Source organism: Atractosteus spatula, chromosome 1, assembly GCF_055471065.1.
Source record: "Atractosteus spatula isolate fAtrSpa1 chromosome 1, fAtrSpa1.hap1, whole genome shotgun sequence".
In the NCBI taxonomy this organism is placed as follows: Eukaryota; Metazoa; Chordata; class Actinopteri; order Semionotiformes; family Lepisosteidae; genus Atractosteus; species Atractosteus spatula.
In genome coordinates, this window is record NC_142706.1 from 64,298,346 (window position 1) to 64,312,685 (window position 14,340).

The window sequence follows — 14,340 nt, forward strand, 5'->3', positions numbered from 1 at the left end:
TCCTTTAAGCAAAGGGGGGCCCCATTCTCCATCACTTCTGCCCCGCCAGCCCCACCAGCCTCTGACCCGGCCAAGAGGGAATCATCAGCAGATACCTCTTCCCCAGCTTCCGGCATGAGGCTTTTCTGAACGGACGTGGAAGACAAACGACAGAAGAATGAATGAAGTGAATCCAGCCGTGCCACCTGGTCCATCGATCGCAATTCGTGTCCAGTTTTTTAAAAGAGATTCTTCCATCTTTTAACAAGTAATGAGACACACGATACACTACGATTTTGCGTTCCTACAGCCGGAATATCACAGATTTCTCTACAGTAAAGAACACAGGAGGGTCTCTCCTGAAAATATCAAACTATTTAAAGCATACTTCAGAAAATCAGCTGTGCACTGGTGTATTAACAAGAATGCCGCAAAACAACCTCGGAGCCTTGGCTGCTAAACTGCACTGACAATTGCACACCACACCTTAGATGTCTCATTATATTTCAGTTTCAGTTCTCCGATTTCCTTAGAGATCTTAGGTTTGTTGAGGTAAGAAACAGAAGACGTTATCAACAGAATCTAGACGTTTTTGCTGAATTTACCTTGAAATGAAATGTGATCAAAACAGTTTACCCTGTGTTGTTTAATGATACAGAAGGTGGCTGCATGTGACGGTAGAAACGATCGGTTCTGGCTGACGCTGTGCTTCAGAAACATTCTTGACACTGCGGGAGCCACTTCGAGCCTTTAAATAACAACCACTTTCAGTAAGAAAAAAAGACAACTCACTGTTCCACAAAGGGTTTCTTCAGTGCTGCCATGTCTGCAAATATACAAAATAAATGGGTTTTGGTTACATGCACAACAACATCCTCCTACTAGGATGCAGCCATATGTCTGTCAGGGATCGTAATTCTTCCAGATTTAATTTTTTTTAAGGAGCTTTATCGTATAAATACTATATCAGAAACAATCCAGGTACAGTTTCTTGTGTGTTCTTATTGCGGAACATAAACTTCCTGCACCAGAACCGCAATATGCTTGAGGCACAACTGTGTCAGAGTAACATCTAGTGTCAGTGTTAGAATAGCATCAGTAGGCCAACAGCATCAGCAGCTCTGGCACCAGTGTGCAGTGGACACTGAAGTTGCTGCCACCTTTACAAGTTTTTGTCTACTCAGATGTTGGAGATCTAGAGTTGCTTATGAAAAAACAACTTCCAACACGTTCAGGGACTAAAAACAGTCTTTTTTTCAGAGTTCAAATTCTTGGTCCAATTTTAGGTCGCAGTTCAGTTCAGCCCTGCCACACGCTCTGCTCAGCCCCTGCGGACAGCGGTGAGGACTCACGTGTCGGAGAGCTGGTGGACGACAGAGGGCTGGCGCACCAAGCCCACGTTCAGGCCTCCCTCGGACACCGAAGACGACACCGACGTCACTGCCCAGAAAGAGGCGTTTCGTGATCAGAATCCCACCGCCAGCAGAGAAACAGAAGGGTGGGCTGAACCAGAGCTTCCTAATCTGGACTCTGGAGTAGCACCGTGTCCGTTCATTCCAGGTGAGCGTTACATCCCCAGTGCTCGCCGATGACAAAACTGATCTGCGCGCTTGTGTAGACACAGTGCTCCTCCCTGACCAGGATTTAACACACCGAATACAACGCTGGAACTCCAACCAGCGATGCTTTTAAACCTCTGTTGAATCCTCCCATGAAAAGCAGGAGAACGTCAGAACCGCACTATACACATCGACATGTCTAAAGTTTTCGGGCACTTTGCTTAATTTTACCTGAGTTTGAAATGTAGTTCTTGTTTCGGAGAATTCCCACAGACACGGCAGGGCTTAAAAATTATCTCTTTAGTGATTTTTAATGAAGCCCCACCAGTGCACAACAACACTGTGGGATTCCTTTCCAGGACGGCGCAGCTCACCTGACGTGCTGATATGCAGAAAGGATGCTTCCCGGCTGACTGTCACCTCCTCATCCTTCCTCGTCACCTTCTGTCATAAAAACACCCCGTGCTTTTGTAGGCAAGACACACAAAGCACTCATTTCAAGAAGAACGAATGTATGGAATGCAGTAATCAGGAATCCAACAATAAATATCTGGATGTAATGAAACGAGCCAGAAAACTTCTGGTGGGAACCTTCTTGATGTTTATTTTTTGTCAAGAGCCGGGATGACAAGCCGATCGTGCAGATGGCTTCCTGGGCACAGAGATGTCAGCCTCAGTCATCAGCTCCCACCCAAACCTGATCGACTAAAGAAACAGCAGCAGCTACCGGCTCGCCGGCCAGACCCGGAGCACGGCTGAGCCCCGATTTCTGCGCCCCTGATCCCTGATCCCGCTGCTGCAATTCCAAGAAAAGACGGGGAGGGGAGAACGACGCCTCAGCGCTCTCAGGCTCACTTACAACCATCGTCCTGCCATGGCCGATCTTCTCGCCTGCCTGACGGAGATGGGCCGGAGCCTCGTCCGGACGCGGAGGGGGGCAGCTCGGGGGCCGGGAGGCGCAGCGGTCTTTGGGGCTCCCGGCGCGCTGGCCTGCGGACAGGTTCCACAGTCCTGTCAACCCCACAGGAACCGCACCTCGACCTCGCTGCTGCTGGATGCCCCAGCGCGCCTCATTATCTTTTTTTAACCATTTTTGAGCTATGAAATTAAAAGAGCTACTGCAGGAAGGAATATACAGGTACATGCAGGAACAAACATGCATGAGAGTCTGCGACTCCAAAACTCCAAAATAAAAAAATAAATATACAGGGGGGAACAGACTGTGGACACATGGCCAACAAACTGGACAAGTATTCACCATTTCAAAGTTCTCTTTCATCGGGCACTTTCACAGTGACCAAACATTAAAACCTACCAGGAACGCCAAAGTGTGCGATACAGTGCATTCTGGAACATTAAAACTTCTTTTCTGAAAACAAGACCCGAGACTTTGCCTTGACTCTGCAGCTAGAACCCACCTCTGCGGAGTCTGGTCCAGTTGCGCCCCCTGGGGGCAGCTCTGACAACTTCTGGCTTAGCACTCTTGGGAGGGGCTAGAAAACAGAGTGATCAGAGGTGAACAGGAAATGTTTCCTGTGTGATACCACAGACACGTTTTGTACGAAAAAAAGCACGCAGCTGCACAAGATTACTGTTACACGTTTTCAATTCTAACTACAGTTCACTCATTTGGGGACAAACTGTTCTCCGTGCTTCTGTTCATGATGATAAGCCTTCACAAAGACCTAGAGCACTGCCACGCCTTCACCATGCTTTGCCATGCTGGGCTGTGGGGGCTCCGTACCCCCATGACAGGGAATCAGAGTAGCCACACAGGGGCTGGTGAAGGACAGCACAAGTGTAGCCCTGATAAAACCACAGGAATGGCCTAGAACTGCAGGAAGTGATCAATGCCTGCATGATAAATTCGCTGCTGTCTACAGATAACACACGGCCAACCTTCATAAGGGCCTGTCCAGCAAAAACTAACGAATGAGTGTTTCAGCAAGTTTACTCCCCAGGGAAACTGTGACAGTTTCACATCTGCTGCAGAGTGTTAAAGATCCCACTGCGCATCAGAAACTACATAAAAACTGCATCCGTTGGATATGTCTGACTATACTGTCTGCAAAAAGGGAGATTTTTAAAACGATACAAAAAAATGTTAAAACACCCAGTTATCTTACCCGGTTTCAAGTTTGGGTTTATTTCAGATATTATTTTTTGCTTCTCAAATCTTCCTGCTATTGATTTTTCAAATTCTTCTCTTTCACTTATGACCTCTCTCAGTATCTGCTCATGGAGAGCAACCTTCTTTTTAAAGAGCTCCTGCCTCTGAGAGAGAGGAGAGAAGAATAAATTGTTAACTTTATACAGGCTATTGTGTTTTTATTGTGCCAAAGTGAAACACCTCACAAAACCTTCTGTACTCATTAATTCAACATCAAACTCCAAAATATCTCCATTTTAATACAGAAATATTTCAAGTCAAAATGGTAAATCTTTGTTTCTGCTAATGCTATAAAAACAAATAATTTCCTTCATTCATTTTCATAATAGCATGACTTCATACATAACCAAATTCTCTCGTTGAAAGAGGTCTTATTTTGTTGCTAGATTAATGCTACATTAGTATTTCAAGGCATACTAGTATTTCTAAGCTTTTAGTCTTGAATTACTGTCATCTACAAGTCAATGAAACTGACAATATTCTGCAATAATAAATACCAGAGAGGGTGTTGAACCCCATAAATCATTCTGATCACTAACAGCCGCAATCTCTGTTAAATGCCATGTTGGAAAAAAAGCCCATTTAAACAAATACATTTTATTATACTGATAAGAGAAAGAACAACATTCTCCACTCTAAAACCTTGACCTTTATTCAGACTACGAAGGGCGAAAAGCTATTTCACACAAGAGTCTGGGAAGCTGCACCAGTCTACAAATGGCTGGAACCTCTCTCAGCCAATCACATGGCTTGCTTCGAGTTCTATAGACACAGAACCAATAATAATACAAGGGGAAGAGGATGCAGCTCTCTGATTGGTCAGCCTGGAACAGCATAGTGTTGCAGACGGCATTGCAGCATGTTTAAAAGTTCAGTAGTTCACATCCTTCTTCAATAAACACACACATGTCCACGGCCAGGGCTTAAGGAATATATACCTTCCTGGCTCGCCCATCCACGGCCTCTCTCAGGAGCTGCTGCCTGGAAACCTCACGCTTCACGTCCTCCTCGATCCTCTCCAGCAGCGCCCTCTCCTTCAGTTTCCACTCCTGGTGTCAAGGGTGGGAAATGATCAGAGAAACCCACCCTTTCACTGCCGCCAGCTCAGACACTATGTAAAGAACTAGTTCAAGCAGGGAGCTGCGTCAGCATGTGCTGGCTGCAAAGGAACGAGTAAAGATTTACCTGTTGACACCTGGAGAAGGCTCTACAGCAGAAACATTGTCTTTCTTTTCTTCTTTTTTTAGCATGGAATAAACCTTTACTTGTTCTATATAAAGAACTATATCTACAAACCTACAAACAGGCATGCTAACAAAGCATTGCACCTGCACAATGCTTATCTGCCATAACACACGTTTTCAGGTTAAGTTACCCATACTGTACACCTCCAGCCCAGCGCTCCGCTGTCCTGGAGAGTCACAGCAATGCAGGTACTAGAGGGAGCTCGAACTCCGCAGTCCCTGAAGACTCGGACACAGCTGTAATTAAGAGCTCGTTTAATGAGATCGTTCAGAGCTCCAGTTACAGGAAAAGGAGATGACCTCACGTGCGGCTCTCCTGCACGAGAATAAGAGGACCGTTCCAGGGTTTTCCGTTTTCTGCCCTTACAAATCACAGCGGCTGTGCCCACAGTTTGAACAGTTTGTACAAAGCATCCCATCTCACAGTAGCAGTGTAGACTGTTTCCAGGAGGGGACACAGATCCCAAGATAACAGATGCTTAGTTATGGTTTAAAGATAAGCGAGAAGTTGGAAAAACGACTTCACACCCATGTCCACGTGTGTCCCGCCCCTGACCTGTTCATCTCCTATGTTTCCTACCAGCTCCCTGTATCTGTCTGCCTCCTCCTGCGGACTCCCGCACCGTCCCAGTCTCGGGCGCGGCTGCGGCTCCTTCCGGTCCTCCTCCTCTGCCCGGCTCCTAGCCCTGTCTCTGACCTGCCTGGCCCGTCTCTCCTGCACCTCCGCCAGGTCCCTTAGGGTGCGGCACAACGGGCTTCGGTTAGGGGTCGCTCGCCCAACAGATCACACTCCACCGCTGCCGACAGGATTTTAAGGGTCAACCTCAAATTATCCATCCATTTTCTAACGGCTCCTTCCGATTCCTAGTTGAAGAGCCGGAGTCTATCCCGCCAAGCTCCAGGTGCAACGTGGGGTACACCCTGAACTGGACACCGACCAGTCCATCGCAGGTCAGACAGCGGCGGACACACACGCGCACGCCCCAGGGCCAGTTTCCCCAGCAGCCAATTAACCTGCCGGCATGTCTGTGGACTGTGGGAAGAAACTGGAGCACCTGGAGGAAACTCACACAAACATGAGGAGAACATACAAACTCCCCACAGACAGCACCCCAGCAACTGAACCCAAGGACCCCAGCACTGCAAGGCAGCTATGCTAACCACTGCGCCACCTTGCTGCCTGCCTTGGAGTCATGATTTCTAGAAACCTGGAACATTTTCCTTTTTATCACTGATGCGGGCCACTCAACAAAGTAGGGAGCCATCATCTAAAATGATACTACTCTGCGGCTCTCAAGGTTGTACAGAGAACAGCTGATCAGTGCTACGCGTTTAAGGCATTAAGCAAGCACTGATTTACATCTCAGCAAAGGCATAAGGCTGAATTCACAAAATTAGCTCCTTCTAATTTTAGAGTCGGTTTAAAATCCTGCCTGGTCCCACTGTCCTAGTGAGCACAGAGCCATATGGTCACCCACATGTGCCGTCACTCGTGCTGCTGAAAGTCAATGGCAAGCTGAGCCCCTGCGATCTTGTGTTCTTACTTCTTCCTCCAGCCCCTGTCTTGCTGCCAGAGGCTCTTCCTGCCTTCCTCCAGCAGCCACTCCCTCACGTCCTCCGGGCAGACGCCCTCAGGAAGCACGTCCTGCTCCTGGAGCCTCCTCATCAGAGCCGTCTGCAGACAGAAACGAGTCGTGACCCCTTCAGACGCTGCGCCTGCTTTCAGAGATCTGCCAACGTGCCAATAGACCGAACCACGCAGGCGACAGCAGTGTTGCTAGACCCCAAACCTCCGCTGCACATATCCAAAGATTCCTAAAAGCCCCTCGCCTGGACCGCTGCTCACCTGCTCTTTCTTGTAATTTCTCTCATAATCCAGCTTCACAGCCATGAGATACTGCCTGTACTCGTTGAAGTCCTTCAGCGAGCAAATGACCTGGGAAACAAACATGAGAAGAAACCTGGAGTCTTTTTCACACTTGGAAATGCGCCACAGCTGAAATGTTGTGTCTCTTTTTTTTCCCCTTCCGCATTTATCGATTCCATGATAAGAAAAATCCATCATGATTAAAATAATCACTGGTCAATGTGTGCAGCTACAAGCCTTAACCCCCCCCAGCCAGGTGCGTTCACCTGTCTGCAGGCGTGTGGCAGTACTCTAAGAGTAAACTGCACTTTCCCTGCAGAAAGCATTGATACGGTACATGAAAAGCAACCTTCATATATGAAGATTACAGATGAATAATCACATGTGAAGCAGACCAGCCTATTCATTGATGCTTACTGCACCTCTGATCTGCAGAAATTCTGTCCACCTGTCATTCTGTCAGCACTGAGAGCTCCAGTTGTTCATCTTGTATTTGGAAACGTATGAACTATCCCTCATGAGTCGCCACACTGGAGAGTTCATTTAACTTTTTTTTCCAGCTTGTCAAACTGGAGATTTGGGGCTTTATTCAATTCAATTCAAGGTGCTTTACTGGCACGACCACTTGGTAAAATCAGTGTTGCCAAAGCAAAACAAATACAATTACCATGAAACAAAAATTTACAATTTTACATTTACAATAAAGAAACAATCATAAAATATTTACATATAGACATATTGAGTATTACTGGGGGACAGGCCCACCGTTCCTCAGGCTGTGACAGGAGATCACATACTGGGCTGCCAGTTCAACTGAGTTCTCCCTCTCCCAGTAGGATTGGGACCCGTTGTGATTCTTGCAGGTGTGGGAATTCTGGGATTAGCTGTGTAAATTTGGGAATATCCCAGAGTATCTGTCACAGTGCAGTAGGAAGCGCACCTCTGTCTCTGTTTCTCCCCGCTGGCAGTGGGAGCACAGCCTGTCCTCTCTGGGCAGCCGGGTCTGCCTGTGGCGCCCAGTTTCTATCTCACTCATATTAACTTGAGATACGGGCCGCTTGCTAAAAGAGCAGCGTGTTCGTCTACCACAGAGCTGTGTGCAGAAGAGCAGGTGAAGCTCCAGGAAGTGAGCACAGCTGTATCAGAAACTCCGCCAGGTTTCCAGTGCAGTAAACAGAGCCCCCTACAGCCCAGCCTAGTGAGCCGCCTGGGCTGTCCTGCCCTCCCTGAAGCCCCGTCACGCCAGGGACGCCCTTACTTTATTGTTCTCCGTGATGAATCCTCCCTTCCTCAGCCTTTCCAGCACGTCCTTGCGGTAGTAATACTGCCGGAGGTTGGGATCGTACAGGCTGTTGTAATGGGACTTCAGCAGGTGCCCATGGGGATCGGTGAGGGTGAAGCCGCTGGACGGTACCGTCAACTGAGAAACAAACACGGAGTCGTGTGACACATAGTCCTGTTGCACAGCCCTCTTACCTGCAGCTCTTCTTCTGCTGTCTCAGGCTGCTGATTTGTACCGCTGCAACATATAATTTCTTATTATTCACTGGCATTTTTTTCAAATCTGGGTAGACGGCGAACAGAACAGCACATTGACTGTTTGGACAGGAATCAGCTCAGCACGGGCAAGGGGGGTGGGGGTGACATGGGTGCAGTCAGAAACATCAGGGATAATAATAATTATTCCTTATGCTTGTATAGCGCTTTTCTGGACACTCCAGTCAAAGCGCTTTACAGGTAATGGGGACATCCCCCACCTGGATGATGCTCCAGTACTCTCAACACACACCAGCTCTCAGTGGGGAGGAGAACAGAGTGATGAAGCCAGTTCACAGATGGGGATTATTAGGAGGCCGTGATTGGTAAGGGCCAGGGGGAAATTTAGCCAGGACGCCAGCTACTACTACTATATAAACTCCCCTACTATTTTTAATAATCACCCTGGGATATTTAATGGCCACAGAGTCAGGACCTCAGTTTTACATCTCATTTGCGACTTTTTACAGTACAGTGTCCCCGTCACTATACTGCAGCATTAGGACCCACACAGACCGCAGGGTGAGCGCCCCCTGCTGGCCCCACTAACACCTCTTCCAGCAGCAGCCTTAGCTTTCCCAGGAGGTCTCCCATCCAGGTACTGGCCAGGCTCACACCTGCTGAGATTAAGTGGGGCTGCCAGTTGTGAGTTGCAGGGTGATATAGCTGCTGGCAGAGGTTTTTTCCTTCTGTTATTTTTTATGTAATGTTTTCACCGTCCACCTCCCGGCTCGGTCTCGCGCGCGGCGCTTTGCAGCATCGGAGCGAGCCCCCAGAACCACGCGGGTCCGGGGGGTTCCTCCAGCGGCTCGCGGGGCTCACCTTCTCGCAGAGGGTCCCCCTGTACAGCGTACTCTGGCAGCCTGGCAGAGCCGGGAGCTTGGTGCCCAGGGGCTGGTCTAGCGAGCGCCCCTGCAGAGCGTAGGCGGTGTACGTGCTGCCCTGGGGGGGGGGGAACACGCGTCACGCTCATGAACCTGGTCGAGCAGGGAGCTCCTTCAGGTGTCCAGAGGGCTCCGCAGCCGACACGCTGCGTCTCTTTTCTTTTCAGCGTGGAATAAACCTTTACTTTATCAACCTGGTCTGGCCGACACCCATTTCCTCCGCCCTCAGAGGACGTACCGTCTGTTCGTCGAGAACTACATTCAGCAGCAACGAAGTACCAGTCAACGAGAGAGTTGGAAAGTCTAATTATTCGTATTTTAAACGACTTTTAAACAGCTTTAGACTGACCAACTGCCATCAACAACTGGCGGTGCAGAAATGTTTTACATTGTACTTCAATGAACGTCTTTGCTTCGCCATTATTAAAGACAATGATAATTTTTACTTCTTAAAAAGTTTTTTTTAGTTTGTTCCCTAAGAAAAAAAGAGAAATACAGCGAATGTGTACCGAGGGGACAGACCCGTCCTCTCCACCATAAGCGAGAATGTTTCGTGGGTTAAAAACACTTTAGGAACCACTGGAAACGCATTTTTGTGAAAACCAAATGACATTAAAAGTCGGGCATCGTATTGTTTTTTATGTTTGATTTTGCTAATACTGTAAGACTCTGACAGCTGCATATTAAAAAAATCAATAACTACTAGGAACACTAATTAAAAACAATGAAAAAATACCTTAGCTTTTGATTTGTCTTGCTTCGGCATCTCATTCCCACCGACTGGCCTTAAAACACCGCTATCTCATTCCGTGGCCGTGGTCACTGACGTCACGGTGCGGTCATAATGAAGGGCGATTACGTCATAATGGTAGGCACTTTAGCCAATCAGGTTGTGAAGAAAGCGGGCACTGACCGCTTTAAATGAAGATGATGCAACTATAGTATGTTTTAATGACCCTGCATTTTTCCCATCACTTTGCCTGTCTTGTTGGTGGGGAGATGTGCACGCAAGCTGCGCAGAGACACTGTTCTCTTTTTTCAATTTGTATTGACTCATCACTCTCTTCCCTTAGCCACCTTGGAAATGTGAGGAAAATGATATAACGATTAGAACACAACTCCCATCAATTGAATCCCCCATACACACAGAATACACATACTTATTAGCATTTAAATAATTGACCAGTCCTCACTGGCATGACTAACCAGAAACATTGCCAATGCCAGGTCCCCAGGTTTAAACTCCTTCTGGCTTAGATTACTTACTAAAACTCCAGTATGTCCAGAATCCTGCCCAGGTCTAGTGCAAGTGATCACATTACTCCTATCCTGGAGTCCTTGCACTGGCTTCCTGTCAGGTTTCGTGTCGACTTCAAAATCCTCATGCTCACCTATAAGGCTCTGCATGGCTTGGCACCTCAGTACCTGTCTGAACTATTATCACCCTACTCCCCACCTCGCAACCTTCGCTCTTCTAATTCTGGTCTCCTGTCTGTCCACAAGTCCATCTACACTCTATGGGTGACAGGGCCTTCTCCTGTTATACCCCAAACCTCTGGAACTCTATCCCTAAGGAGAGCAGAAGGTCACCTTCCCTAAACCACTTCAAATTTAGAGTCAAAACCTTCTCTTTTAGAAGGGCTTTTACTTAACTGGTTACCCCTTTGCTCCTACTGTATTCAGTAGACCTATCTACTATCTCCTCTCATTGTGTATTTTCATTGTGTTTATAATGTGTATTTGTTTTGTTCTGTGAAGCGCTTTGAGAAGAAAGGTGCTATATACAATAACATTTATTATTATTATAAAATGTTTAATCTGGTCTGCGTGCAGTTTAGAAATTCTAACTGTGAAATGAAATGCTTGGAGAGATCAGGAGAGAACAGGGCCTGGAGGCAGCGTGGCGGAGTGGAGAGGTCTCTGGTGTAGAGGCTTGTGGGCTCACTCCCAGCTGTCTGAATGGATGCAGATGTAACTTGCTTCGGATAAAAGCATCAGGCAATCGTCAGTGATGAAGCAGAGAGGGTTTCTGCAGATGTTATTTACAAAAGCTGGTGAGATCATGCTGTTCCTGAGAACAGAAAATGGAGGAACAGAGATCATTATTATTACCAGGAACTATTAATTTGTTTTCATATTTTCCCAATGTAAAAAAAAAAGACAGCATTTGTGGCATGTGACATCTTAGTGAACAACTGCTGAAGACATCATAGGCTTTCAAGAATGAATTATTGCCTGTAACTTCATCTTCCATCTCCGGTCTGCATGTGGTCTGGGAATGACTAAGCTCATTAGAGCAGAGCTTTCTGCCCCTGCCTGTCTGCTCTCCTGCTCCTAAGAGCCCAGCCACAGCTGCCTCAGCCATCGCCCTGCCCATTAGTGCTTTAAAAGCCTGAACACTGAGTTGAGGTGTGGTCTTCTCAGGAGGCAGGAAGGCTCTGCGCTGGCACAGAGGAGTGGACCCACCAACTCGGCCGAGGTGGAGCCTTTCTGGAAGAGCGCGAGTCAGCGCGTCCGTGACAGTTTGTACAAATACTTCACCAGAGCCTTCAGAGGACGGCAGGTCCCTCGGTGGAGAGAATGAACTGAGAGGGCAGGAGGAGAGAGGATCTCCACCACAAAGGTACAGTCCTGGGAGGGGACCTGTAAATTCATCACCATGATGATGCAGATGGTGTTGATTGCAATTGCAAATAGAAACTTACGAATCACACATATCATCATCAGCATGGTCGGCGTCATTAGCCATATGTAGTTCAGGTGGGCGGCTGCGTCAGCATGCGTAGGCTGCAAAGGAACAAGTAATAGGTTTATTCCATGCTGAAAAAAAGAAGAAAGAGAACACAACGTTTCGGCCGTGGAGCCTTCACCTGAAGAAGGCTCCACGGCCGAAACGTTGTGTTTTCTTTCTTCTTTTTTTCAGCATGGAATAAACCTATTACTTGTCATTAGCAATATTGTTGCTGTTGTTGTTGCTGCTGTGGTTCAGAATGGGGTTGCTGCCGACTTGATTTAGATTTAGCTCTGGGCATTGCTGCGTCTTTAGTAATGATTGCTGTCTGACTCATGGCCTCGTGGAACACAGAGAAGGATTTCCTGCGGTATTGGCAGGAGAGTCTGTGTAAAACCTGAGTGTACTGAGTGTTGACTGTCGTGTGAAGCGCGTATGGCTGCCTGACAGCAAAGAAGGAGCTTTCAGAGGAGAAGAGGTTTTGTGGTGAATCGCTCTGAGGGACAAGCCTGGACTTTGTAGGCACGTTTTGTGAGCTGATTTCTCTTTGAATGATTAAATCCATAGTGATGGGGTTATTTACTCCGTGATACAATCATTCCTGTCAGCGGTGATCTCAGTGTTATTGATAAGATTGATAAAGTGGTAAAGGTAAAGATAATGTGGCAAGACAGGCTAGACTGGCTACTTCAAAGAACTGTCCCTCCCAGCGTTCAATCCCTGGTCCGGTTGAGGAAGGGAGCTGCTCCTCTCCAATTACTCTACTCACTCCAGGCTCGGCTGTCTCTCTGCCTTCTTCTTGGAATCAGCTGTCTGGGGCAAGATATGCAGTATAGGAGCGGGACATGAGCATTTAGGACTCCGGTTTTCTTCCTCTATCTTGAATACGTGTAACTGTGGCTGTTTGATAGTTTCTGCAGGGAAGTGAAAAGTCTATGTTCACTGGGAGCTTCTCCGTGTTTCTACGAGAACGCAAAAGCAGAAGATCCACGCGCTGTTTCTTCATGGCAAACGAAGTAAGTGCATTTGATTTCCGCAAATACGTTCATTTTCATAGAGTCCAGAATAGCATGTTCTTCATGCTCACATAAATTGGCACAATCGATTTCACAGCCTCCCATTGGCCTGCACTCACTTTTGAACCCCAGGAACGAGTGTTGTTGCTGTTCTGTGACCTCTTGTTCTGTCTGTCTGTAGCAGAGAAACATGTCTGAGCTGGAGAACTCCATGGTCTCCATCATCAAGGTCTTCCACAAGTACTCGGGTCACAAGCGCAAGCTGAGGAAGGCGGAGCTAAAAGAGCTGATTAACAATGAGATGACTCACTTCATTCTGGTAAGGTGGGGCCTGTGCGGGGACTGGGCGGGGTGCTAGCTGAGGAAGGCGGAGCTAAAGGAGCTGATTAACAGTGAGATGACTCACTTCATTCTGGTAAGGCGGGGCCTATGCCTGGACTGGGTGGGGTGCTAGCTGAGGAAGGCGGAGCTAAAGGAGCTGATTAACAGTGAGATGACTCACTTCATTATGGTAAGGCGGGGCCTATGTGGGGGGGGGCTGGGCGGGGCCGGGACCAGGTGTGGGTGGGGCCAGACCCCAAATATTGTACTGCCTTATCCCAGCATCTGACAAACAAGCCTCCGCCTCCCCAGCCTCAGTCTCTCTCTTGACCTCCCTCATTCTCTTCTGCAGCCTTTTCTCACACATGCCTCTTTCTCCACCATTCTCTCTCGAATTATCGCTGTTGCACCACAGCCCTCCCTCTTTCCCCAGCACTCTCCGAACCCCAGCTCTCTTCCTCTGTCTCGTCAGAAAATCCAGGAGCAGGACACGCTGGACCAGCTGTTCACAGATCTGGATCAGAATGGAGACCTGGAGATCGACTTCCAGGAGTTCATCGCTCTGGTGGCCATGGTGACATCCGCGTGTCACGAGCTCTTTATCCCGGATCACCATGGTTGAGGGGGCTAAGAGGCAGGGGGTGGGGACCTATTACTAGGGGGGGCTGAGTTCTATTGCTACATTATTATTTATTATCAGTCAGAGGTGTGTGTGCATCCTGTTTTTACCTCCCAGTATATAAAGTCTGTGTGTAATAGCTGTTCCATTTGTTGTCATATAAAGGCTTTTAGCAATCAGAAAGACAGATATAAGAAAGAAGGCTTTGTATGAATCCATGTGGTTCTAAATCCTGTATATGCTGGGGTCCAATCCACCCAAAGCTAATGACACAATTAATAAAGGACACATTAATAAGCTCATGATTTGACTGTGAATCACACTGCTCTTACTTTTAACAACAACAACATGGAACAATCTGACAAACTCTTTGGCAGAGTATAGCCGTGCCGGCCGCGCAAGCAAACAGCAAAC

The 14,340-nt window shown here is 47.7% G+C and overlaps 2 protein-coding genes across 3 annotated transcripts; one reads left to right on the top strand and one right to left on the bottom strand.

Annotated features, from left to right (window-relative positions):
- Positions 1–31: 31 nt before the first annotated feature.
- On the bottom strand, positions 32–10,005 carry LOC148841550 (uncharacterized). The gene is made up of 13 exons (XM_088921209.1): positions 9,976–10,005; positions 9,178–9,297; positions 8,078–8,239; positions 6,799–6,888; positions 6,497–6,627; positions 5,533–5,686; positions 4,647–4,757; positions 3,665–3,812; positions 2,957–3,031; positions 2,266–2,636; positions 1,913–1,982; positions 1,332–1,419; positions 32–125 (listed from the first exon to the last, which is right to left on the bottom strand). The coding sequence occupies exons 1-13, from the start codon at positions 10,003–10,005 to the stop codon at positions 32–34; spliced, it is 1,644 nt and encodes a 547-aa protein (XP_088777335.1).
- Positions 10,006–11,617: 1,612 nt separating this feature from the next.
- On the top strand, positions 11,618–13,999 carry LOC148841551 (protein S100-B-like). 2 transcript variants are annotated; one of them, XM_088919096.1, is made up of 4 exons: positions 11,618–11,862; positions 12,882–12,986; positions 13,168–13,305; positions 13,723–13,999. In XM_088919096.1, exons 2-4 carry the CDS (start codon positions 12,906–12,908, stop codon positions 13,927–13,929), a joined length of 426 nt encoding a protein of 141 aa, XP_088775222.1. In that variant the 5' UTR covers positions 11,618–11,862; positions 12,882–12,905; the 3' UTR covers positions 13,930–13,999. The 2 variants fall into 2 exon arrangements, with proteins under 2 accessions (XP_088775222.1, XP_088775230.1); XM_088919104.1 differs by having other exon boundaries at positions 13,780–13,999.
- The last annotated feature ends 341 nt before the right edge of the window (positions 14,000–14,340 follow it).

What these genes read in the sequence shown, in the direction of transcription:
- LOC148841550 (XM_088921209.1), bottom strand. Translation starts at nt 10,005, where the DNA reads ATGCCGAAGCAAGACAAATCAAAAGCTAAG. An exon ending in GACAGGGGCTGGAGGAAGAA is followed by an intron (nt 5,687 to 6,496) that starts GTAAGAACACAA and finishes CCGCACCCTAAG; the next exon opens with GGACCTGGCGGAGGTGCAGG. An exon ending in TCTGCATATCAGCACGTCAG is followed by an intron (nt 1,420 to 1,912) that starts GTGAGCTGCGCC and finishes CTTTCTGGGCAG; the next exon opens with TGACGTCGGTGTCGTCTTCG.
- LOC148841551 (XM_088919096.1), top strand. Translation starts at nt 12,906, where the DNA reads ATGTTCACTGGGAGCTTCTCCGTGTTTCTACGAGAACGCAAAAGCAGA. An exon ending in GTTTCTTCATGGCAAACGAA is followed by an intron (nt 12,987 to 13,167) that starts GTAAGTGCATTT and finishes GTCTGTCTGTAG; the next exon opens with CAGAGAAACATGTCTGAGCT. An exon ending in AGATGACTCACTTCATTCTG is followed by an intron (nt 13,306 to 13,722) that starts GTAAGGTGGGGC and finishes GTTGCACCACAG; the next exon opens with CCCTCCCTCTTTCCCCAGCA.